At 40.0% G+C, this 24,834-nt stretch overlaps 1 protein-coding gene across 4 annotated transcripts in view; it reads right to left on the bottom strand.

Annotated features, from left to right (window-relative positions):
- Window positions 1-1,841: 1,841 nt before the first annotated feature.
- The window catches only part of MYH11 (myosin heavy chain 11), a 60,213-nt gene continuing 37,220 nt past the window's right edge, over window positions 1,842-24,834 (bottom strand). For 2 of the 4 annotated variants that reach the window (XM_061992781.1, XM_061992782.1), the window contains 32 exons: window positions 23,957-24,052; window positions 23,462-23,580; window positions 23,137-23,289; window positions 22,493-22,666; window positions 22,117-22,290; window positions 21,515-21,629; window positions 20,421-20,614; window positions 20,140-20,261; window positions 19,972-20,041; window positions 19,681-19,841; window positions 19,326-19,434; window positions 18,175-18,306; window positions 17,690-17,896; window positions 17,159-17,296; window positions 16,323-16,446; window positions 15,713-15,884; window positions 14,942-15,154; window positions 14,653-14,797; window positions 14,357-14,563; window positions 13,241-13,345; window positions 12,986-13,138; window positions 12,319-12,567; window positions 11,855-12,067; window positions 10,951-11,163; window positions 10,360-10,521; window positions 9,475-9,603; window positions 8,846-8,934; window positions 8,482-8,605; window positions 8,126-8,334; window positions 7,471-7,579; window positions 6,611-6,783; window positions 1,842-2,548 (listed from right to left, as the gene is read on the bottom strand). In XM_061992781.1, coding sequence (XP_061848765.1) covers window positions 2,413-2,548; window positions 6,611-6,783; window positions 7,471-7,579; window positions 8,126-8,334; window positions 8,482-8,605; window positions 8,846-8,934; window positions 9,475-9,603; window positions 10,360-10,521; window positions 10,951-11,163; window positions 11,855-12,067; window positions 12,319-12,567; window positions 12,986-13,138; window positions 13,241-13,345; window positions 14,357-14,563; window positions 14,653-14,797; window positions 14,942-15,154; window positions 15,713-15,884; window positions 16,323-16,446; window positions 17,159-17,296; window positions 17,690-17,896; window positions 18,175-18,306; window positions 19,326-19,434; window positions 19,681-19,841; window positions 19,972-20,041; window positions 20,140-20,261; window positions 20,421-20,614; window positions 21,515-21,629; window positions 22,117-22,290; window positions 22,493-22,666; window positions 23,137-23,289; window positions 23,462-23,580; window positions 23,957-24,052 — 4,889 coding nt within the window. In that variant the 3' untranslated portion in view covers window positions 1,842-2,412. Of the gene's footprint in view, window positions 2,549-5,463; window positions 5,496-6,610; window positions 6,784-7,470; window positions 7,580-8,125; window positions 8,335-8,481; window positions 8,606-8,845; window positions 8,935-9,474; window positions 9,604-10,359; window positions 10,522-10,950; window positions 11,164-11,854; window positions 12,068-12,318; window positions 12,568-12,985; window positions 13,139-13,240; window positions 13,346-14,356; window positions 14,564-14,652; window positions 14,798-14,941; window positions 15,155-15,712; window positions 15,885-16,322; window positions 16,447-17,158; window positions 17,297-17,689; window positions 17,897-18,174; window positions 18,307-19,325; window positions 19,435-19,680; window positions 19,842-19,971; window positions 20,042-20,139; window positions 20,262-20,420; window positions 20,615-21,514; window positions 21,630-22,116; window positions 22,291-22,492; window positions 22,667-23,136; window positions 23,290-23,461; window positions 23,581-23,956; window positions 24,053-24,834 lie in introns of all 4 variants that reach the window. The other 2 variants (XM_061992784.1, XM_061992785.1) reach the window with 2 other exon arrangements.

Genomic DNA, 24,834 nt, shown 5'->3' on the forward strand with positions numbered 1-24,834 from the left:
ATAGCTAAGGAAGGCTCTGGGATTTACAGTGCTTAGTATTTGGCATTGTGCTCTGAAAATCTTGAACTCTCTGTTTTAACAGGATTTTTGTCCTGTCCTCTCACACTAGGAGCTGACACTTTCCTTACCTGTGAGGAGCAAAAATGCATGGGCTACTTTGTTAGTTGTGCTGACATATTGGACTACAGTTAGTGAACTCTGGGTCCTGGAGGGTTCAGTCAAGAAAAGTTGCATTTTCCTTATCTTGACAGAATTTGCCTGCTTGATGAGCAAGTTGGCTTGCAGTCAAATTGAGATATACAGCATTGAGGTAAGGTAGAAAATTGGAAGATTGTGGCCATACTAGTATTATGTATTTTACTTTTATGTTACTAATGTGTCTGCAGATGCAGTCAGACAGATTAGGGGTGCATATGCTATTGAGAAGTGGCAAAGTAGTTTACTCCAGAACAGTTACCTCTGTAAGGGTACAGAGGAAGGTTTTGAGGGGAGAACAACTTCAATTTGGCCCTGTTGCAAAAGGATACTTTCTGTGGTGTTACTAAAGAAACTTTGACTTTCTAGTTTGCCACAAGCTTTGCAGGACAGGGACTGGAACCTGAGTTTGTGAAGTGACAGGGCAGTGCTCTAAGCATTGGAGCAACCTCTACCATTATGAATGTGAATTTTCTGGATTAATTCCTTTTAGAAGGGCTCCATGTTTAGTTTACCGGTTCTGCTCCAAGCATGGATGTTTAAGACCATTCTATATGAAGTCTGACTTCCTTGATCTCCTAGTTCCCATACATGCAGGCTCACAAGATGTGTTTAACACCCAGCTCCTGATTGTATTTACAGAGCTGGGATCCATGGCTGATAAAGAAATGAAAGGTCTTATCTGATAGCTTCCAATCTCCCTCCTCGGCAGCTTGTGATGTTAGCCACTCTCAATGGATTATATAAACTCTTCCTTGACTCCGTCATGAGCAGAGATAATTCTTTGAGTTCTGATCGTGCTGGCTAAATAATACCTAGTTTAAATCTCCAGTTCATGGTCTTTGTGCCTCTGGAACATGCTTAGATTTAGAAGATGATTGCATTAGCTGTTAAGATGGATGTTTTTTGCATGACTTGCTCTCCTTGCAATCACACTGCTTAAGGTTCACTTGCTGTACCAGCTAAGATGTCCAGTAAGGTCTGTACCGGGTTTAGTGCAATTCTACCTCTGGCTTTGCTGTGTGTGGCTCTCTACTGCCACAGTGTGACCACACTGCTGTCTGAAGAGCTAGAGCTGTGTGGATTTGTGGGGGGTCCTCATAGGTCCAAGGAGTGGGCTGTGGTCCTGCTGGAGTGCTCTATAAATAAGAAGTTACTGCATGCTGATCCCTTAATGCAGAAGAGCTTGGCTTGGATTTCTCCGTTCAATGTGGGCAGCTAGTTCTAATTGTTTTCAGCTTGCTTTAGAGGTTTGAAGTTTGAAATATCCCTACACATACAGACTTCAAGGGTGGGCTCAGCTGCATAAAGACAGACACTTAAGACACTGCCAGCTTTCCAGCTGCCACACCAGAATGATGCAGGTCTCCTGTATGTCCAGTGTCATATCTGTCAGGTCTTGGATAGGGCTCCTCAGGACTATGTGTCCATGAGGTAATCGAACCTGTCCCAAGTACTTCCTGTCATTTTACATAGTGTACATCCTTTTTTTATGCCTTGAAAAGCAATCATTTAGGAGAAAATCAGTTTTGTTCCAATGATTACAGATTTTTCTAAAAGGTATTTGAGTTGTAAAGCAGCTCTACTGCATCCACCGTTCCCTTTGTATTGTACCCAAGTGACATCTGTACACAAGAATACTGAAGTCGTTTTTATATCCTTTTATTAGTGTGTAAGCACATCCATGGTGCATATACAACTGTAACAGTTGACTTAGTTTGAACAAATGATATTTTATTTTTCAGTAAGTGATTAAAAAGGCACTTCCACCTTGTGAATGGTGCATCAGGGGTGTAGTAACCAGGAAAAAAACCCTATATTATTAAAATTTAAGACAAAATGAAAGTTTAAGAAAAGATTAACTGACCAATGCCTCTTTTTTTTCCCCCCTCCTACAACAGTCTCACAAATCCTGTGTAAACTGTAGCTCACTGGGATTTAAACCTTCTGAGCTACGAGAACTCACTTTCTGGAAGATTCTCAAAGTAAATTACTCAGTGTTTAAAAAAAAAACACCACCTTTTCAAATACACTTCATGGTAATATAAGTTTTGGAGTACTTTTAGCGTCCATCTATACACTGGAAACAAGGCAGTTGTGCTTTTATCATTGTCAGAGGAGTGGGTGTATGTGACCTTGACACTAAAGAGTAGACTTATACAGTGCTAAATATCATTCTCCCTCCCTTTTGCTGCAGTGCAATTTTTGTAAGCGTGTTTATTCACTGGCTTTTCCATTGAAATCTCCATCTCTTGCATCCATTTCTTCATCAACTCCATCTGTTGCATTCTCAATTACTCTTCTGCCTCCAGATCTACGAGGTGGAGCAAAAGATGCTGGCTCGTTTCCCCTCCTGCAGTAAGAGGGAAAAAAATGAATAAAAACATGAGGTGTTGGGTCATTGGAAGGCCTCAAACAAGCAAAGGGTCTTGTAACAGCACCTGTGGGGCTGATTTTCTTAAAATGCAGAACAGGCAAGAGCTGTGGGGCCTCTAATATATCTTTCTGTTTTGTAGCATATAAGACTAATTTGTGCACAGATTGAGAATCCCAGTTGCTTGGAAGTGTGATGGGATTCCTGTTCCTGCACTTGAAGTTCTCTAAATACTCTTGTCTGCCCCAGCTCTTCCCGTCTTTCATTTCACTGTTTTCCCCTATGGGGACTACGCTTCTTGTGCTTGGATGGAATAAAAAGTGGGCTGCTCCTATCCATGAGAGCAGATGAGTGTCCTTTTCTGTCACTTTAGAAGAGCAAGGAGAGAGACAGGGAGCTTGTTGCTGAATTTCTGACCTGCAGGCTGAGTAAGCCCACCAGTTACAGAAGGTAACCTGGGCTTACTGAGCAGTGCTGCGGATGCCAAGCAGGCATTTTTGAGCTCACGGTCCCTCTCTCACAGGCTACATTGGTCAGAGCCTCCCCTCTGCTTTGACATGTATGACATCCTAGATTTATGGGGAGCTCCAGTCTCTTTCCCAGGTTTGGGAATGTTGTAACTGAGGTGCTGACAACAGTGCAAATGTCTTGCAGAAGAGCTTACAGAAAAAGCTTTTTCCCACCTTACCCCCTTTTCCTTGCCCGTCTCCCTCCCATCCCCATTTCATAACCACAGCCCAAGGCAGGGACACTTTAGTCCTGGAGGTTAGTTTTTTGGGGAGGTGTCAGCAAGTGAGACAGAAGATGGATTTGTCTCTTCTTGGCCTCCATTGCTGCCGTGCTACAAAACTCTGTGAAAGTTTTGTAACATGGCCTCTCACTTGCCCCTCACTAAGCAAACCTTTGTAAAGGCTTGAGACCACAGACATAAGCAATAAAATAAATTCATGATCGCTGAATGTTGTGCCAAAATTACTAATTTGGTGTTAAATACATCTGACTTTGCACTTTTGGGTACAGCAATCATGCCTAAATATTTAAAGGCTTGTCTTGTCCTTGCAAAAGACTAAGCCAGTGTTGTCTTTTCTGAAGCAGCTACCTAAGTCTAAAGTACAATCATCCATACAAGGGAAGTGGGTGGGAGCATTGGCTGGCTGGACTAACTTATTTCAGAGACATAAATCTTTGTCTCCAAGGGGAGAATGTGGCATAGTATGCTTTCCAGAATTCTGGCCTAAAGCTTCAGTGTGAACAAGCAATTAGCTGGCTAATAAAGCTTTAAGATCTGCTGTTAGTTAACCATAGTTCTGGTGCCAATGGTACATATTAAACACCAAGGGTCTGTAATTTCTATCCTGCTGCCAAGGGTGTGTGTTGAACGTAAGGGATGTAGTTTCCTCCCTAGTATGTACCTGACAGTCTAACAGCAGTCTACTATTTTATGGTAGCAGATATTTGTTATTTTATTGCTGTTTAAGAAGGAAGTTTTAGTTTCGTTTAGTTACGTTCACTAATTCCTGTCAACGAAGGAAAAGCTCTTTAGTCCCTGGACTCCTGCTGTGCGAACTCAGTTATGAGTCACTTTTAAGATAACTCTCTTTATGCTGATGTAATTCTCTGCAGTGCTGTAAGACAGCATGGGACTGGTGGGGAGCAAGAGTCCAACCAAATTGTGCAGTAGAGTTTTGGCTACAAGAAGTAGCTTCCTATGGCATGCTAACTGCTCATCAACATAAACTGTTGCAGCATGCATAAAATTAAACTAGAATTAAACGTTACAGTAGAATTAGCCCCGTGAATAAACATGTTTTGTTTATGTCTGTTCTTCTTAAACAGGTTTAAGAGTTTGATAATATGCTGTCATTTGCATTAGTGCCTTTAGAGTAATACGTATGGTTGAGACAAGCCTTAAGCAGTGGTGTTTGCTGAGCATCTCTTTCATCTACCTTTGAACAAGTGCTACTGGAGTGTAGTGTTTGAGTACCATTCTGATGGGAAATAGTAGGCTGACTAAAAGGCACATGCAAGGACAAGACATCATCTTTAAATATTTGTGTGTTCACAGCAAAATCCAGTATATGTAAAATAGAAGGTATACAAATATTACAAGGCAGTAGCTCTTCAATTTTTGCAACAACAGGTATTACTCTTATCTCCAGAAAATGCGATAAAGCATAGTATAATGCAGTGCTATTTACAGTGTCAATTTCTGTGTCTGTACCTTACATTGTAGTAACAGCAGACAAGCAATGTAATGTGTGTGAAACAGCTCAAAAAGCCTAAGTAGTAGCTATTTGTGAAAGCACAGGCACAGTGCTGTGTAATGAAATGCAAGACTTTCTTTTTCATCTGTGATTGTGTGGTTTAAGTGTGACAAATCACATGCGAGTAAGATCTCCCCAAATCTCTGGTGAGCTAGATGGGATCTTGCCTCAGCCAGCATTACACTGTGTGTAAGTAATACTGTGGAATTCCACTGACATGCTGTGACAATTGATACCTGTTTAGTCCTTGCAATCAATTTTATTAATCAGTGGTGTATTTGATTTGAAAAATAAAATCATCTTTGTGCACAGTGGTGAGGTGCAAAAAAGACAATTTTCATGCAGAAAAACTCAGAGTACTTCATTAGGTACTCTGCTGGTAGAACTTGTGAGAACACAACATTGGTAAGTTTACATCAGTACATAACCCACTTGTAAGAAAGTTGTATCACTGATGAACAGCTGATGGTAGCTAGATGATTGTAATATTTGTCTCTTTTGATAAAACAGATTAATGCCAAGATATCCAAGCCTTCACAGTTTGCAGAAACCTCACATAATTTTGACTTGGGCCAAAGAAAATGGAAATTTATGCAACACAAACTAGCTGCAAAATTGAAGGCATGGTACCTGCTTAGTCATGCGAAGGTTCCTGTGTCCCTCTGAAACAGAGATAGAGAGTCCTGGGCAGTTATACTAAGCACACGGTCATGATCAGAGGTAGGTAGATTACTTTTAAATAATTAAACAAAGTACATTGCAGCCAATTACATTACATTTAGATAAAACAAAAATGAGCCTTATGCTGTTCTATGTAGAAAGGGCTGGATACAGCCACTCCTTTTTTAAAGTAGTCAGGAGCACGCACCACCCAAAATGGTGCTAATGGAAGAGGCTACCACATCCCTAACTCTTCACTCTGAAGTAAATCCACACCTGAAGGTTCATTCATGTTACTGGTAAACACACTGGCAAACTGCTTCAAGAAGACAACTAGGCAGGTGTTTTAGTTTCATCTGAAATGCTGTTGGGTTTAGGCAGAAAGCAGTTTTATGATGTGATGATGCAGATACAGCAGTTTCCTTGTAATTTAAGTCAGCCTCTTTCAGTGAGTTGGTGTTTTGAAACTCAGTGGGTGCAGGACAACTTGGGTACGTAGCTGACTGATCAGAGCTTTATGTTTTTGTCCAGTCAGTTTTAAGAAGAAAAAGCAAAGGGATATTTTGATCTTTTCCTTGGTCTGATGATGCTGAATCCTTTTGTGGTGAAGTTCAAGGAGACTTTTAGCTAAGTGTCATAGCGTGCTTTTCATTTTTCCTCCTGTGATGTTGTCTAAGACTGTTTACCATTGTTATGTGAGAATTGTGCATGTGTGAAAGTGTGAAAAGCAGAAGCATTTCTACACTTTTGCAACTGCTTCTGTGCAAACAGATACAGCCATTATAGAGGGGTGTTTTTCAAAGTACCCAAGCCTAATTCTCTTCCTATTTAAGCCAACAGGAGTTTTGATTAGGAAAAGAATAAGGCCTGTGCCATGTCACAGTTGTTCATCTCACAGCTGTAATCTTGAGACTGCTGCAGTCTGTGAAATGTGCTTCACCTTCTGAGTTGGGCGTTTTTTTGTACCTGCCAAGCTAATGCATGGAGCGAGTCACATTGCAGCATTATCAGTGCCTGTTCTTTACTTGAACAGATGTTTATTCACTTCTCTAGTTTACTTCTAGATTTCAAGGTCGTCAACAAGTGGGAAAGACTATCTTAAGCAAGAATACTCTACCTGAGCTTGCTCTTCAATGCTGCAACCTCACGGCCCAGGGCTTCGTTACTCTCGGTAGCTTCATCCAGCTCTCTCTGCAGCTTCCTGCGGTTTGCGTTGATACGCTGAGACTCTTCCTCAGCCTCCTCCAGCTGCCTTTTCAGTTGCTTGAGTCGTGTGTTGCCCTTCTCAGCCTAAAGGGAAATTTTAGAGTACAGCTTTAATTCAAAACAGATCTAATAGCTTTACATTCTTCACTTTGATTTCGTAGTTCTCTTCACAGTTTTACTGAAATAATGAATCAAAGGTAGAAGCTAATCTAAAAATACCTTTCCTTCATGGGAGTTGATTTTGCTGACAGATACTGTATTTCATAGAATCATAGAATGGTAGGGGTTGGAAGGGACATTTAGAGATTATCTAGTCCAACTCCTCTGCCAAAGCAGGTCCATCCAGACCAGGTCACACATCTAGATACCACTTTGTTGTTTCTTTTGCTGCACAGTCCTACCTGTGCTTTTCTGCCTTGCAGGTTGGTGTCCATTAGGCAAAGTTAAAATTTTAATCCAAAATATGTTTGTCATCTCCATATACCAACATAGCTGCTGTGCCCAGCCCTGTATGTCACTGCGCAGTCAGACTACTGAAGCTGTCTGATTGTCAAGCACTAGTGCTTTGGTACCTGACTCAGCATGGAAAAGAATTATAGTGTCCCATCATTTAGCAAAGGGCTGTATAGCTGTCCTGGTATAGGGTCCAAGCAGACTGTCTGCTTTGTAGAGGGGTTGTTTCTCACATATAACATGGTATCTTCCTTTTTTAGGGTAAAACACAAAAATCCCAGTACCCCAGACTAAGACACTCATGACACTGTCTGATACCTGATCTTTGTACTGCTCCGCTTGCTTTCTCTCGTCTTCCACCTGCAGCAATGCGTCCTTCAGCTTCTTGTCCTTCTGGCGCAATGTCTTGGCCGCAGCCTGCTTCTCTCTGCAAGTAACAGTACAACATTTGGTGATGTGCAAGGTCTGTACTCTTCATCTGCCTCAGACATTGCTCATCAAACTGGCACCAAGGACCTGTACAGTAAAGGCCTTACTGAATTTAATAGATGAGTTTCTAGGCAAGACTTGAAGGTCAGGTTCATCTGATCAAAACAAATATATGCCTTTGTTGTCTGCTACAGGTGTTCCAGGAGATCTCTTCTAAGATGGAAAGAAATTACCTCAAGAAATAATCTTACAAATGGCACAGTTAACCTGGTAGGGTCGTAAGGCAGTTACTCTAACACGTAGCAGGGCAGATCCTTGCTTTTGGTACCAGTACAACTCTGCACGAATAGAATGGTTCTTAATCAGAACCTATAAAAACTCAATTTCCTGGCTATATGCCTAAGAAATTTTAAGTGAGAGAGAGACTTTACCAGGCCTTAAGGGCACGGAGAGCCTGATGACACAAATCCTGTATGCCTTTATTTACTTCGTCTCATTAACTGGAACAATAAACAGACAGCTGTGCCCTCTGGGAGACCAGTACCTGGCTTCCTGTTCCAATTGCTCTTCAAGAGAAGCAATTTTGGCCTCCAGAGCAGCAATTGTAGTTTTGAATTTGGACTTAACGGCTCCCTCCATCTCCTGCAGCTTACTCTTCAGCTCTTTGTTCTGCCTCTCCAGTTGCTGCCGAGCATTCTCGTTCTTCTGTGCAGTTGAGCGCTCTGTTGCCAGCTCATTGTTCAGCTGCTCTGCCTACAAGGGTGAGAATGGAGGCTGTCAGAAGTGTTGCACACTTTGAGATAAATGACAGGTGGCAATTCTCCAAGTATTCATTCAGAACCACAAATAGCTTTTGCTGGAATACAAACAGAAAGCGATGCATGCTGAAATGAGCTCTACCTGCTGTACTGCTTTCCTCATGCGGTCACCCATTGCCTCTATGTTGCTTTGCTCTTCTTCTAGCTCTTCCTCCAGTTGGGCAATTCTTGCCTCCAGGCGCCGTTTCTCATCCTGAAGGCTTGTCCTGTAAGTTTTAAATTCAGTAAGTGTGTAGTTTTGTCTCTGACCAATTGAATATGTCCAAAACTCTTTGTAAATCCATAAAGAAAAGAGAACTAGAGATTTCAGTGAAATTAGTCGTATGTGTGTGTGTTGTGTTGTCAGGACCAGATGGCTGCTGGGAGAGAAATGTAACTTTTCTTGGCAGCCATGCAATGTTCATCTGCATGTTTACAGTCTCATGACTCACCCAGTCTATTCCTACCTTCCAGAAGTAGCGCTTGCAAGTTCCTCTGCCATCTCTTCTTTCTCCAGATCAGCTTGTTTGCGAGCTCGCTCTGCAGCAGCCAGTTCCTAGGAGAAAAGGAAAAGTCAGCATAGTAAAGAAACAAGCAAGTAAATGTTCAGACAAACAGTTGTAGCATGAGATACAGGGCCATAAACTTTCTAAAACTTTCTAATGGGTTGTCCTGTTAGCAGGATAAATTCTTGTCATGTCATAAATCCTAAGTACAATGAAATACACTTTATCCGGCCTCTCAGCTGGTTTCCATGTTACTGTTTTTAGTCACAAGGTTGTCACTGAATACATGTACGAATACTAGAACTAGATTTCAGGAATCTGTAGCTCTTGAAAACAGTTTGTGTTGGATCATATGGTTCATTTCCCTTTAAGACTGGTGAACTATGTCTTCCTCCAATGTTATTTTTTTTCAGCTTAATCTGGCTGATGTAGGATCCAACAAGTTTCATGGAGCACGTGGAACTTGTTACACAAGTGCTGCTTATAGCTTTCCATCCCCAATAGCTATAATACTATTTCACTGCAGTTCTGTTTTGTTACTGAAGTTCATGTGTAGGCTGCTTTGTACTGCTTTAAATTTCCCGCTTTACCTCTTGAAGCTGGATGAGTTCTGCTTCCAGGCCCTTTGCTTTCTTCTCATTTTCTCTGGCTGTAGCAAATATTTCTTCTCTGGCAGCCCGTGCATCATCCAGCTCTCGTTGATACTCCTTCATCTGAGCCTTGTTGAAAAGAATAACAGAGATTTGTTTTTATCTGGCTTAATTACAATTTCAGTAGAAAGAAATGGAACAGAATAGGACACATACACATTTACATGGTCATAATATCTGATTAAGTTATATTCTCTGGACATTAGCTAGCATATATATTGGAGAAGTCTGAAATGCTATTCCAGGAAGAACGATGCTTCCACTTGCACACTGCTGCTCTTGTGATGCCTATTGTCTGTGTTTCCTCTGAATATTTGAGTAGATGTACAGTCTTCATCTTTCTGATACATCCTTTTTTGTTTAGCTGTTCGCATATGACAGAACAGTTGGTATGGAGACTTACAGTATAAACAGGGAAATGCTAATTCAGAGACAACATGATTTCTGAACAGTCTTTCATGCTTTTGAGTCAAGTGTTAGAACCAGGATTTGAAGCCTTGTAATAGAATTATCCTGTAGACCTTTCTTGCCATGGGAATCTATGTTTTCTTCCATGTGAGTAAGTCAATAGCAGATGAGTGTGGGTCAGAGAATTTTAGCAGCTCTCTGCAGTGATGAAATTTAAGATTTTCATTGTTTGCCATGTGAAGGTTTCCATTGTCATGGAAATCTGGGAATCTGCATGGAATCTGGGAGTCTACTTAAAACTCCCCCTCTAACCAATCATCTGTAATAGGCATCAACTTGAGAGATGTCATCTGACTTTTGTATTGCAGCTGTACAAAAGACAGTGATGGGAAAAACTAAACTTGTAGGATTACATACCTGTAATTTGCGAAGTTGTTTGATGGCTTCTTCCCGACCTTTGTTAGCAGAATCAGCTTGGCTTTCCAGATCTTTAACATCAATCTCCAGCTTCTTTTTGGCTGCAGCTGCCAGGGCACGTTGCTTCCTCTCATCTTCCAGTTCCGTTTCATATTCATGGAGCTGATTATTAAAAAAACCAAACAAGTTTATGAAAGTCTTTGAGCACTCTTAAACACTCTGTGTATGTCTGAATAATGGATACAGCCCCCTATGTTTCTACTAGTTGTGATTTCCCTGGCAGTTAAAATAGACTTCCATTTTCTCTGAGAGTTGAAGGCTCTTGAAAGGAGTCAGTTTTATGATATATTGGTTGTAGTAATAAGTTGCTACATCTGTTAGCAATTGTGCACTTGCTACTGGAACAGGAAGAAAACTACTGTGCAATTTTGTGCCTTTTTCAGTACAATAACCTCCTGCTTTTATATATTTGTTTGCCAATCACAAGGCAATATAATGTTTTCTTCTTCTTATAATAAGATGCTTTAATAATGACATCAGTTTAATCTGTCTTGGTTAGATATTTATAGAGGCAGTAGTAGGGAATAGTACCTGTCTAAGGAGTTGTCTTCTCTTCTCCTCATTTTGTTCCTCTCTGGCTTGTAAGTCTCTTTCAAACTGGCCTTTCAGGGCCTGCATGTTAACCTCCAACCTGAGTTTGGCATCTTCAGCAGCCTGTAGCTCATCCTCCAGCTCTTCTAATTGCGTCTTCATCTCCTCTACTTGCTGTTCAAGCATCCGTTTAGATTTCTCCAATTCATGGACCTTTCAAGCAATGAGAATTTAATAGAGTTGGTATAGGAAATAAAAATAATTCTAGTTAGAGACAGCCTATCTGCAATAGGCCACGCTTGAAAATATCAGCTGTGGACAATGAATGGAGTAATTTACAGTGAAAATGGTAAATTAGCATTTCTTATACACTTGCAAATCTGCCCTAAAATAATCTGAGATTCCCTTTATCCCAAACTTTCAGTTTTATTCTAGTAAAATATCACAATTGAAGTTATTTAAAATTAAAAGTAATGTAAACATACCACAGCAATAAAAGAAGTGGTTGGCAATGCAGCAGTGGAAATTTGTTGTGGCTCTACAAGTAAATCTTAGGCTGGTGGCAAAGTCAAATATAACTAATAAAATCAGGTTTATGGAGTTTACAGCTTCAAAGCTAGTTTGTAAACTAGTAAATGATTTGGAATCTCTAATTTTTTTTGGTATTCAAAATCAATAAGAATCGTCTTCATGTTAAAAATAACAGATAGCTTACAGTTAGTTTGCCAAGTCTATTGAAAGTTTGGGCACAAAATAAATAACTTTTGAATTGCATATGAAATATTTGATCTTGCTGAATGGATTTGTGGGCGATAGAGTATTTCCCACACTGAAAGCGATGATCTGTTTGCCAGCTGCTATTTTAAGGTATTGTTGTGGAAATTGCTCTTAACCCAAAACTTACATTCTTGCCAACATCATCTTTGGAGCTAACAAGATCTTCCATTTCAGCTTTTAACATTTTGTTTGTTCTCTCCAGTTCTTCTTTGGCTTCCAAAGCCTCTTCAAGTGCTCGGGCCAACGACAAAGCTTTTGTTTCTTTTTCTCTGGCTTCAGCTTCTGCTCTGTCCCTTTCATCTGCATATTTTGAAGAAATGTTTTTCTCTTCAGCTAGCATCTGTAAAAAGGTAGTGTTAATACAGGAAACCATTAGGGATTTTCTATTGCAACTGTCTTGTCAATTGTTAGTATAAGAGAATAATCTGCTTTTTGATAAAGGTATGTAAATGCAAAACTAACCCATGTATGTAGAGTTAAATTCTAGTTTATTTGTATTTCCTGGTTTAGTGAAAGATAAAGGAGTGGAGACTCTGTGAGTTCCAGAGAAATCAGATAATAACACAGCAAGCAAGAATCTTCAACCCATACCTGATCAAACTTCTTCTGTTTCTTCTCCAGGTTGGAGACCAGCTGACGCTGGTTATCTAAGTCTACCACCAGGTCATCCAGCTCCTGCTGGAGTCTGTTCTTGGTTTTTTCCAGTTTATCATAAGAAGCAGCCTTTTCCTCAAATTGCTGTGTGAGACTTTCAATTTCCCTCTGAAGTTTCTTTTTGCCTTCCTCCAGGGTTTCTACTGTGGTGGAATATTCCTGTAGCTTCTTCTTGGAGTCAGAGAGCTGAAATTCAAATTTAGAGGACAAATCTTTATAGCGGTGACAATAAAGCTTGGCAGAGAAGATGACTAGGAGACAACCAAGACCCAGAAATCTTATCTAATTGGACCCATGTGAAGCTAGTGACCAGCTGCTGATCACCCAGCCTTCATAAAATGAGGCAGACCACGGACCCAGTATACACATGGTATGTAAGTGCTGCAAAACTATTCTGGGACCTTGCATTTATATATGTCCTAGACATGGCCCTTTAAAGGAAGAGGGAGACTACTGGCTCCATTGTGAAGCTATCTGGGCTAACAACACTAGTTCTCCCGAGCTCCATGTGCTGTGCTGGGATAATTCTACAGATCGGAAACCTCCGGAATTACTGACAGAACTCTCAGTGATGAAACTAGTGATTTAGCTATGGCACTCATACCTGTATTGTCAGCGTGGAAATATGTCTCTCCAGATTTTGTTTTGCTTCTATTTCTTCATCCAACTGCTCTTGCAAGCTGTTCTTGTCATCCTCCAACTGACGAAGCTTGGTAGACACATTTAGTTTCTGCCGTGTTTCTTCCTGAAGCAGCTCCTACAGTAATTATATCAACCAGCAATACAGTCATTAGTTTAGATCTTTCTATACTGCATTTTATGAATGTTGTAGGTGAACTGTTACTAGATGCAAGTTTACCTGTGTGTCTTGTAGCTGAGATCCCAAGGTTGCAACATCTTTGGTCAGTTTGATTGTCTTGCTCTCTGCTTCATTGAGCAAACCAGTAACATTTTCAACCTCAACCTAGGAGATACCACAGCAAATAACTTCAGTTATTTTGCACAACTTCAAAATCTTCCTACAAAGTATAATTTGATCTATATTGAAATCTTAAGTTTGAACAAGATCTGAATCTGCTTCTATGTTTCTGGGTCACCTCAGGCACTAAGAGAGTTTCTAGCTTAACTGGAATTCACAAAGTTGTCCTAATTTTCCTGGACAATGTGTGGGATTTAAGTCCCATGGAACTAAATCCTACACACAAACTCTGCTGTGTTTGCACGTGCCTTTTTTGTGACCTGTGTGTTAAGACCCCCAAAGTTTAATGCCATTTTGGTCTAGTTTAGTTGTTCATTACTATATATTAAAACCTAGTCATATTCATAAAGGAGTACTAGTATGTTCCTTTCAATGAATTGCAGAGAGGAGTAGGGAATTTCTGTGGATTTTCCTTCCTCTTGCCAAGTTTATCAGAGTTGATGGATTTTTATGTTTCTTATTTATCCATTAACTGAAAATAATAAAGAAAAGGTTACTGCTGCTGTGAGCAAAGTTGTAACAATAAGCTTGGTTAGTATTGCTGGACATTGGACATATATCAAAGAACCATTTCAAATGATCTTTAGTTATTTCTTAGCAGACACTAAATCACAGATAAGTATTGTCCTTTCATTGTAATTTCTTCTGAGCATATCTTATGTGTTTAATAGCTGCCTAATCCATTTCCAGAAGCCATGTTACTATCAATGTTCCTCACCACCCAAAAATGAATGAACAGAAAGGAACTCTGTAAAACATGCAGCAGTCTCTGAACCAATGAGGGCATTACAGACTGCAACGCATACAGAGGGATGGTGAGACTAAAAGTTTTCACTTCTGTGAGACATACTGGTTGTAATTGTTTAATTGTGTAATGATTGAGGTAGGAGCTCAAGGTAGGAGCCCTACAGGTGACAAATCAACATTTTGGCTTAAGTCAGCATAACCTCACAGTGTAAACTGGTATTCTCAAGTTCAAGGTGTCAAACTCCTTACCTGTAACTTATGAACTTTCTCATTGAGTTCTGTCCGAACACGCTCTCCATCAGTGTACTTGGACTGTAACTCTTGCAGCTGTACTTCCAGCTTCTTCTTTTTGTGCTCCACATCTTGTTTGGCCTGACTCAAGCTCCTGACTTCAGTAGCCAGATCTGCATTTTCTTTCTCCAATGTCTGTTTAGTCTTATCCAAGTTTGCTTTAGCCTAGAAGTATGAAAGGAGGAAAGATGATCTACAGAAGGAAGCCATGTTATCTCAGTGGGTAGTTTTCAACACAGCAGATTTCTGTTTACCCGTTTAAATTGCTCCAGCTGCTCTGTTAGCTCTTCCACAGCTTGAGTGTGCTTTTGCCTCATCTCCTGGACCTGGGCTTCATGAGTCCGAGTCTCCTCTTCCAAAGCTCTTTTCAGCACTGTGACCTCCTGTTCACGCTTTGCTCTGGAAGGTAACACACAGAAATGGGGCAACAGCACATAAAAACATTCCGATCACTGGGAAAATACCACTAATATATGCTTCCTAGACAATACTGTGCTGAACTTGGTGATATTTGTTTTTTGCCCACATGCTACATTTCCATACCTGAGCTCTTGTTGGGTGGCTGTGGTATCCAAAGTATCCTCAAGCTCTGTTTTAAGAGCCTCCAGCTCTTCACCTAGGTCTCTCTTCTGTTTTTCTGCTTTGTTTCTTGCAGCTTTCTCAGACTCCAAGTCCTCCTGGAGATCAGAGATGAGAGATTCCAATTCTCGGATCTTCTTGAGAGCATTGTTCTTCTGGCTAGTTTCATCTTCAAGCCTGAAAAGAGAATATTTCACTTTATACATTAAAAAATCATCTCACTTTGAGGAAATTAACATACAGAGATTAAATTTTAATTGTTTGGTGTTTTCTTGCACAGAACCTATGGAGGACTGACACAAAAAGAGCCTGGCAGCTGTTCTTTATCAGGATACAATGCTTGGAGATGCTGATCTGATGATTCAGTAAAAATTTGGGTTGAATATTGTCCCTCAAATTTACATAGAAAATTCACTGAGACTCTGGAATGGATCAAGGCCAGACTCTTAAGTATTTTTTACCTTTTCCCTACAAACTATAGTTACATTTCACTCTTTACTTGACAGTACTGCCAATGCCATTAAGAAGAGGTTGCATTAATGTCTGCAGGTAAGATTATGTGTCTATGGGCAAACAATAGTATCATTAGCTTTGCAAAAGGACATTTGGAAAATGAGAAAAGCATTCAGGGAGGATGTAACTGAGAGATGAGATTCATGGCTGCAGCACTTGAGTGTCTGGGAAGGGGAGAGATGTGTTCCAGCCTGGGTTGTATGCAGATTCAGGAGTGAATACCTGGCTAGAGCAGCCTGCAGCTCTTCCTCCTTCTTGGCTAACTGTGCCTTCAGCTCAGCAATTTGTGCCTGCAGCTCTGCAATTTGCTCGTGTAGATCGCTCGACTCCCCTTCCAATTTCCTCTTAACTTTCTCCAGTTCTTGTCTGCTCTTCTCTTCTTTCTTCAGTCGCACTGGAAAAATAAGGATTCTGGTTATGGAAGCATGCTAGTGCAAGGAGTCCTCAGTCTCATCTTCAACTTGGGCAAAGGAGTGTTCTGGCCTCCAGTGAGGCCATGCATTTAACTACAAGTCAGTGTGTTTCTGAAGCAATATGCAATATCTTACTGTCATTTATTTCAAGTCAGCCTAAAGAATCATTTATTTATCTTTCTCTAGAAGATGAATTACTTTTTTCTCAATTTACTCTCAAGTTTGTTCATTAAAAAGTACAGGTATCTCTGGTTTATGTACCATGGGGTTTTAGTGAATCTCATCACAAAATGGCTTCAGCGTAAGAACTTTGGAAAACATCCCACAAATCTTTTTAGAAATATTCTCCAGACTCTGTTTATGGTTTTCTGTTGTGTGTCAAAGCAAAAACACTGATAAAACACTTTTGTTCGTGTTACCTTCGAGTTCTGAAATCATAGATTCATGTTTGGTTTTGAGCTTTGTAAGGTTTTTGGCTTTTTCTTCTTCTTCTGCAAGATTCGTTGTTAGATCGCTTATTCTTTCCTCAAGGAGTTTTCTTTCCTTAAAAAAAGGAAAATACTTCTGTTAACAACAATATCTGTCATTGTTGATCATGAAGTAACTCTTTGCCAACTAAAGATGTCCAAGATGCTGTCTTTTTATGCTGTGTTTTGTGAGATTGTAGTGATAACTCTCAATTTGTCAATCACAAAGGAGTTTGAGGAGTGGTGTGTCGGTGACTTCCATATTCTCTAATGTGCTGCTATTAGAGTCACATACTTTAATGGCTGGTAAGTACAGAGCTTAGTTCAAAGGATTATCTCATTTCAAAAGTCTGGGATGCAGGCAGGGGGCTTCTATGAGATGATCTTTTGAGGTTCCTTCCAGCCCTGGACATTCTGTGGTTCTGTGATTCCACTTCTAATCATGAAGCTTGGTTGAAATTAGTTGAAAACCTAGAGAATTATTTACTCTGCTTGGGGCCAAGAAGATGTCTTCCACTGATTGTACTTGACTGCTGTGGATATTTTGCTTGAAGATATTATTATCACAACAGACCTCAAACCCAATAGTTTTATGCAATTTTGAGTTATTTCAATGAACATGGAAAATTTGTCAGAAACTTGTTTGACAGAGGCTGGACTGATGCTCTGGTGCATCTGTACACCCATGACACTATTGACAAGAGAATTCCTGTTGTTCTAGCAGAAGAAAAAGTTTTCTCTCATCTTGCACTATTTTCTAAGCAAGAAAATGGACCCACAATGCTTACCTTGGTTAGCTTGTTATTCTGATCTTCCATTATGAGGATATCATCTTCCATTTTCTTTATCTTGCCATCTGCTGTTACTTTTTCAAGTTGCAGTTTCTGCCTTGCAGCTTCTTCTTCTTCCAGCTGCTCCTCAAGGTCCTTTGGTGGGAAAAAGAAACCCACAAAACATTAGTTCTGGAAGTAAAATACTTCTTACATTATAGGAAATGTTTAATGTTTGTCACTGTATGTAGAGTATATTGTAGGCTGTTGTTCTTATAAAGAAGTAGACAATCTGTAATGCTTGGTGATTTAGAAGAAAAGATTTGTTAAAATAGTTTAGAGAGAAGAGTATTGAAAATTGAGTTGTGGAAGAAGAAAACTCTGGAGGAAAGAGCATCAATTGATTGATCTTCCTTCAATGGCACAGACACATATTCTGCAGAGGGCTCTGTAGCAACCATTTTCATAATATTTAAGGTTTTTCACTCTCTGGTTTTTTTTGTGGGAGACACAAGGTATTGTCTGTATTTGTCACTTTTGCTTCCTTACCAGCATTTGTTGTTGCATCTTTTTCTTTTCTGCTTGCAGCTGCTGGCTGCGCTCCTCCTCTTCCTCAATTCTGGCTTCCATCTCATGCAGAATCTCTTCCAGCTCTTGTTTCTTAGCAGCTAAACGGACTCTCATCTCTTCAGCTTCAGCATACAGTTCAGTTTCTGCTTGAAGCTGTTCCTGAAGGAGGTTCTTCTCTTCACAGAGCTAAGCAAATGAAATGGATAGGAAATTAAGACTTAGATTGTGAATTGACCCACAGGGTAGTCGTACTAGATAGTGCTAGTGTAGAGGTGGGCAGCTCTAACATGGGTTCTTGTGTAGATCTTAGGCCTCTACTGAAGTAACTGAGAGTTTGTCTGCACCAAACTTTTGTTCTGGACTATCACTATGAATACAATTGTGAGTATAAAGACACCTTTATTGCAATAGTTTCTGGAGATGGTGAAAAGAATGTTTCCCAGAGGCTCAGAGCTGTAAATCACCTGTGTGTGTTTCAGTTCCAGCTCCTTCAATTCACTCTCTGCTTTTTGTTGTCTTTCCTTAGTTTTTTGCAGTTCTTCATCCTTGGCCTGCATTTCTTCCTCTTGACGGGTGACTTGCAGCAGTGGTTTCACCTGAAAATAACAGGTTTATTTAAGAATGTTTCCTGTCAGTGTTTATGTTACTAAGCATGGTACTTAAAGGTGCCAGGCAGAAAATGGCACAAATGGTAGCACTCTCTGTTGTTTCTCAAGTAGTGGACAAACACTGTCCGGCCAAGCTTGATGGTAAGCATCTATAAACCAGTAAGGCTCAGCAGTATTGTTTTTAGCCATCTCTGGGTTAATTCCTGGAGCCTTGTGAACATCTCTGCCTCCAACAGTGTAATTTTTTTTATTAGCTCCAAGCCTGTTTTCATAGAATTATAGAATCATCGTAGAATCATAGAATGGTAGGGGTTGGAAGGGACCTTTAGAGATCATTTAGTCCACCGCCCCGCCAAAGCAGGTCTACCTAGATCAGGTCATACAGGAATGTGTCCACGTGGGTTTTGAAGGCTTCACCCACTGAATACGTGCAGAAGCTACATCTGCACAGAAAGGCAATGTGGACATGCAGGTGTGTTACTGCATATTTCAGGTTCCAGAGGAGGTTGCTATCAATGCAAGTAGGAACAGTTTTCTGAAGCCAAACTGAAGGCCATTCTTTAAAAAAATCCCAGGCCTCTTCAATAGGAAGATAGATTTAATTTGCTTGAGTGCTTATCAGGAAGATGTTTATAGGGAACTACTGAGCTACCGAGTCCTCCATAGATACTTCATTCTTCATGTTCACAAAATTCAGTTTTGCTCTGTTTTCTCATTATCCAGCCTATGAAATGATTTCCATTTTGGCAATTAAAAAAGTTCCCAGACATGTAAAATCTGTCATGAATCTCTGCTTAAGTTTTTTTCTTCTCAAGCAAGAACAAATTTTAATGTTAATGACATTATATAGGTATCTCTAATCCAAAATTATAGTTGTGAAGCTAACGAGGCTCTTGCCATCAGCTGCAATCGACTTCAGAACAAGGAGTGTGCCTGGTATATATACTTTGGTGCATTTCATTTCTTTTGGAAAGCTGAGGAGGGAGTCACTGATAGTAATCACTCACTTTAGTGAACAGTCTCCACCATTGCCAGTTCCTCAGCTTCAGGTAAGCAGCACAATTTCTTTGGATAACCTTCATTGCAGTCAGCTGTTGTTGTCTCTTGGCAAAGGCTCTGTGATTAAAAACATAAAGCAAATTGGTTCAGTCTGAGCATGCAAGCTTTCTGCAAGATACATAAGTTCAGCAAACCCTGGGATGAGAGTCTGCTGATTAGTCACATGGTTAAAGAAGTCTGGCACAAATTCTTTCGTTGCTTAAACAGTGCCTGGGCTTTCTTCAGTTTGTTTTACAGAGAGCTAAAGGCTACTGTAGGTACTCTGCTGCAGAAGACATTAATTTTGTTAGTACATAATCTTACTTTCTTGCTAGGTATCCTCGGCACTGAGCCTGGAAGGTGATAATAACATCTGTGATCTTCAAGTCTCTCTCTTCTTCCAGGTGAGCCAGAACGCCAGTTCTGAAGAAGATTTTACTCTGTCCAATTCTGTACAAGTTGGGATCAAGTTCTAATGCTTTGATCTGGAGGAGAACAGGGACATTTATTAACTCTCTTGCTGAGGTTTAGGGTCTTTAAAAATCACTTCTCATTTCTCTTCACTCTCAACAGCTTTTATATAAGTATAGACTTAATAGGATCAGCAATGCTCACCATCAGTATGCAAGCCTGCTTCCCATCCATGAATCCTTTAGGAATAGCATTTGCAGCAAGAATTTCGTATCTGCCAAAAGACATTGATATTGGGGAGGTTGGAAGACATCAAACATATCTTTACACCACTATTAAACCCAGAGTTAGGGCCACGTGAGAGATTCCTACCGCTGACGGAACTCCTGGAAGACAATCCTGTTGGGGAATCCCTGACGGCAGATCCGAATGCCTTCCAAGACACCGTTGCAGCGCAACTGCTCCAGCACTAAATGGGCATCAAGTTTACCAGCCTGAAAAGGTAACAGAAAGTATTTTCAGCACAGTAAAAGTTTACAAAATGGTTCTGGCTGCATATCTCTGAAGATATTATTCAGCTCTGTGGATGTGCTGGTACAGTGAGCAACTCAAGGATGCGCCAGAAGTATGAAAAGTAAGCATGTGAAATTTACCCGTTTTTCATGATTTGGAATAATACAGCGGACAAAGTTGGGGTTGGTATTCCTTAAGGTAGTCATCAGTTTGGTCAGCTGCTCCTTATAGAGTTGGCCAACAGTACGGAACATGCCTTTCTTGGTTTTTGAAGCACTAGGGAGGGAGCTTTCAGTCATCTTGGCCATCTGGTCGAGCCCAACAATACGGTCCACTGAAATATAAAACAAAGTGTGAATAGAACTGCTCATGTAAACTGTCCTCACCTCATGTTACACCTGTCACTGGCACTGTTAAACTACAGCTTCCCAAAGACAGCCAACATATTTTTGATGCTGCAAAAGCATACTAACAAAAGGTTTAGAAGAGCGTTGTGAGTAAATAATGTACTTTTGTCAAACATGAAAATGAGGATCTTTGTTAATTGGTGACAGAATGGAGCAATTGGACACACAGAATATATTTTATTTTTAAAAAGTCAGTCTTTCTGCAAAACATCCAATTGGCAGATTTGCATTAAAAGCAGGAGCTCCCATCTATTATGCAGTGGTTCTTAAAGTCTAGCTAATGATCCCCCTCAGTTATTTGATAATTCACAGTCACCTTGCTGGTGTTTGCCTGCACATTTGTGTCCATGTATTCAATATTTCTGTGTTAAAGACCCATAGGAACTTTTAAAAAACAATGTGTTTTCTGTGCATACAGATATTCTTCTGATGGAGTTTAGTTCAGGTTATACAGTTCTGGAGATAACTGTGCAGGACTTCTGAGAGAGGAACGTGTAAGGTAATTAATAAAACCCAACAATAACCTGTATTAAATGAGGTCTATGGTATCACATATTCAGTGACATTTTAACACTGCAATGAATAAATTTTATTCTGTTACTGAATACTATTAAGAATAAACATTTTTTGGGTAGTGCCTAAAACTATCTAATGCTACTTTCCATAAATATGTCATTAGAACACATTATTCTTCTTTCTTAGTTCAATCTCTTCTATGCTTATCATTTTCATGCTCATGTTGTGCCAACAAGGGATATCTGTCAAAAGGTTTTAGTGGGAGTTTGTCCCTTTAAACCACATTATTGATTTGGAGTTCCACTTCATACCATCTTTCCAAAGGTCTGCTACAAATTTGTCTGAAGACTGGTTCAGGAGAGAAGTCACATTGTCATTTAGAGGATCCATGTTCTTGGTTAGCCAGGCAGTTGCATTGTAGGTAACCTGCAGGAAACAACGCTACATCAAAAACCTGTTCTTCATAACAAAATCTGGAGTGTCCAAGAAGACAAGGCACTGTATTAAAACAAAATCATGCTACTACTAATGATAATGTGAAAGCTTTCCTATGACTGAGCAGTGAGTGTCTATTCTTTGATGTGCTAGCATCTGAAAAGCTTTGTGCAGATATATATATCCATAGCAGGGCACCTGCCCTGCCTTTTACAAATCTACTTGCTAGAAAGGAATCAGAATTGCTTAGATTTTCAAAAACCCTGCTGCTGGTAACATTTGTTTTCAACAACCACAAATGTTTTGCAAATATTATTTCATACGTTGTGTAATTAAAACACTTAATAGATACACTATGTTACTAAAGCCACTCCTTATCAATGCAAGTACTGGACTATTTCTTTCTTACCATGGGTAAAAAATAAAGTATCAAAGAATCCAAATTGCCTAAGTCAAGATAGCTGAATCTGCCCAGTACCTTTCCTGCGTAGTGCATTATACAGAATTCGGTTTTATCCTTTAGTTGCTTGGGCTTCTGGAATTTGGGATGGTTGCCTTGTTCTTGACAGAGTTTCTCCACAAAGGATGTGTCAGTAGCTTTGGGGAACCAGCACTCTTCATCCAGCAGAGCCAGGACACCTGGAGGGTTGGTCTGCAGGGTGAGCAGAGTATCAGGTCAGTATCATTACAGACAGAGAGAAGAAAGAACATCACATTCTTTAACCCCTATGTTACAAATCCTCCCAGGTAACAAAGGAGCTGAAATACGTTAGATGGCTCTCTTACTGTGCTTGATACATAATTGACTCTGATGTGACCTATGTACTGTCCCAGCTATAGAGATAGAATCTTACTGGTCTTTCGATCAGCTCAATGCAAGGTTGCAGGTCAAGGCCAAAGTCGATGAAATTCCATTCAATGCCCTCTCGCTGGTATTCCTCTTGCTCCAATATAAACATGGTGTGGTTGAAAAGCTGCTGAAGTTTCTCGTTAGTGTAATTGATGCACAGCTGCTCAAAGGAATTGATCTGTGAAGAGGAAAAAAGGGAGTTTCTAGTGTCAGAAAGAGACCTTCAAGAGAGAAGTTAAATGACAAGATTAATTTTGCTATCTTTTACTTATTTTTATATGTTACAATGATTCAAATCTAAGGATCCATATTTTTCTAATACAAGGCATTAAAAAACTACAATTAGTTCTCAAGTGATGAATCTTCCTACTGGCACCTGTTCAATAAACCATAAAAAGCAGACCCTGTCTCTAAACACTGAGCCTCTCAGAAGCCCAGCAGCAGCATGCTGCCAACCCCCAGCCCTTCCTGCCCAAGGGAGAGCCAGTGGCAGGTGTAGCAGGCTCGTGGGTAGCGTTGGCCACAGGCTGCTAGTGACTGAGAGAACAAAATGTTTTTGTGGCTCTGAACTTAGATTTTTGTCATCTTATATCCAAACCACTGCATGATAGTGAGAAGTTGAGCCAGTGTGTGTCCCACTGTACATACCTCAAAAATCTCAAATCCAGCAATATCAAGGATTCCCAAGAAGGAGGCACCCTGTCTTTTTGTTTTATCAAGAGCTTTGTTTACACGAGCAAGAATCCAACGGAAAAGACGTTCAAACTGTGCCTTGGCCAAAGCCTCGATGGCAAAGTCCGCCTGGAGAAAAGAAGAGAAAATTGTAAGTGCAAGAAGAAACACAATTAATTAACGGCTAATTTCTACAGACATAATGAGACAGAAAGCTGACTTGTCCCTTTAGACAAGATATAAGGAAGAAAGAAGACAGGAGAATAGTTTCAGGAGCACTGAGCAGACTGGAAGTAGATACCTGCTCTTTAGTCTGAGCTTTCTGAACAACGTCTCGTCCCACTTTGATCCTTGGGGTTAGAATAGATCTTGTGAAATCTGTCACGTTAATCCCCATCAGGTGACACACTTTTTGTGCAGCTAGAATCAAAGAGTGAGATTTTATTTCAGATTTACCTTTCTCTTAGCAGGTCAGTAAGTGTGAATAAAAGCATCTCAGCAAGTATGTGAAGTTCTGTTCCTTAAAAGCTCTTCTATTGTACTAGAGATGCCATTTGCTGTAAAAGTATTATACATGATCCAAGCAGCAAATTCACTGTTCATCAATTTATGGATTTAAGATTATTAGAAAATGCAATGACACTTGAGCAGATTTTAAGTCTGGTGTATCTTTTAAAACCCATGCAGTATACATGTAATAACAATCACATAAAAAATAGTGATAAAGACTGCTTACACAGCTGCTATTTTATCCATTTCTTAATGTTAACTAGATTTTTTAAGTGGTAAATCATACCAGTATTGTCTGGCATAGAAGCTTGATCAGTGTTTCTCTCCTTCTTGAAGACAATATTACCCAGTTGCAGGACAGATGAAACAACCCTCAGTACAGCTGTAAGAGAAACAGATAGTATAACTGAAGAGAAGGGATGGAGTTTGAAAACCCTACTCTGTGATAAGGAATGTTCACTGTATTGCCTGGGATAGTCTGTGCCTCTACAGAAAAAAAAAAATGAGGTTTGCTTTGAAAGACTGTGCTGTAAACTGCAGGAGTTTGAGAGCTGATTGAGCAGTATCTCAAAAAACTGTTCAGTGAAGTAAACAGACTAGTCTGGGAGCACCAGCACCTCCAAGTTCAGTTGTGCTGGCTCCTCAGGCAGGTCCCCAATGCCAGAGGGGATATTAATCTCCCATGCACAATGGCCTGTAACATCTTCCCTGCTCAGTCACTTGAAAAATCTGCATCTCTGTCTTTAAATAAGTAAGTATCTATTAATTACTAGGAGCTTCAAAAATGGGTGGCACTTCTGAAGCTCCAGTTATGCAGGAACACGTGGGTATTTAGTTGTGCAACTAAAATGAAATCTGTACAAATTGTTGAAGGATTAGTGTCAAAATACAGAAAAGTAATTGATTAATGTTTGATTACTAAAATATATGACAATATGATGTTGCCAACTTCAGGTAGTAAAAGCTACTGATATGTTACAAGTGAGATCCTATGAATCTAGAGAGTTCTATTTATTTACTTGTTAAACTTACACAGGAGAATACTGTCCTAATGGGCTTATATTTTAGAGCATGAAATCAAAGGGTTTCAGGTAATAACAACTGCTACTGTTATAATGGAGAATGCTGCTGTCAACACCAATACACATGCCCTGGCAGCAGCAC

Source organism: Colius striatus, chromosome 3, assembly GCF_028858725.1.
Source record: "Colius striatus isolate bColStr4 chromosome 3, bColStr4.1.hap1, whole genome shotgun sequence".
In the NCBI taxonomy this organism is placed as follows: domain Eukaryota; kingdom Metazoa; phylum Chordata; class Aves; order Coliiformes; family Coliidae; genus Colius; species Colius striatus.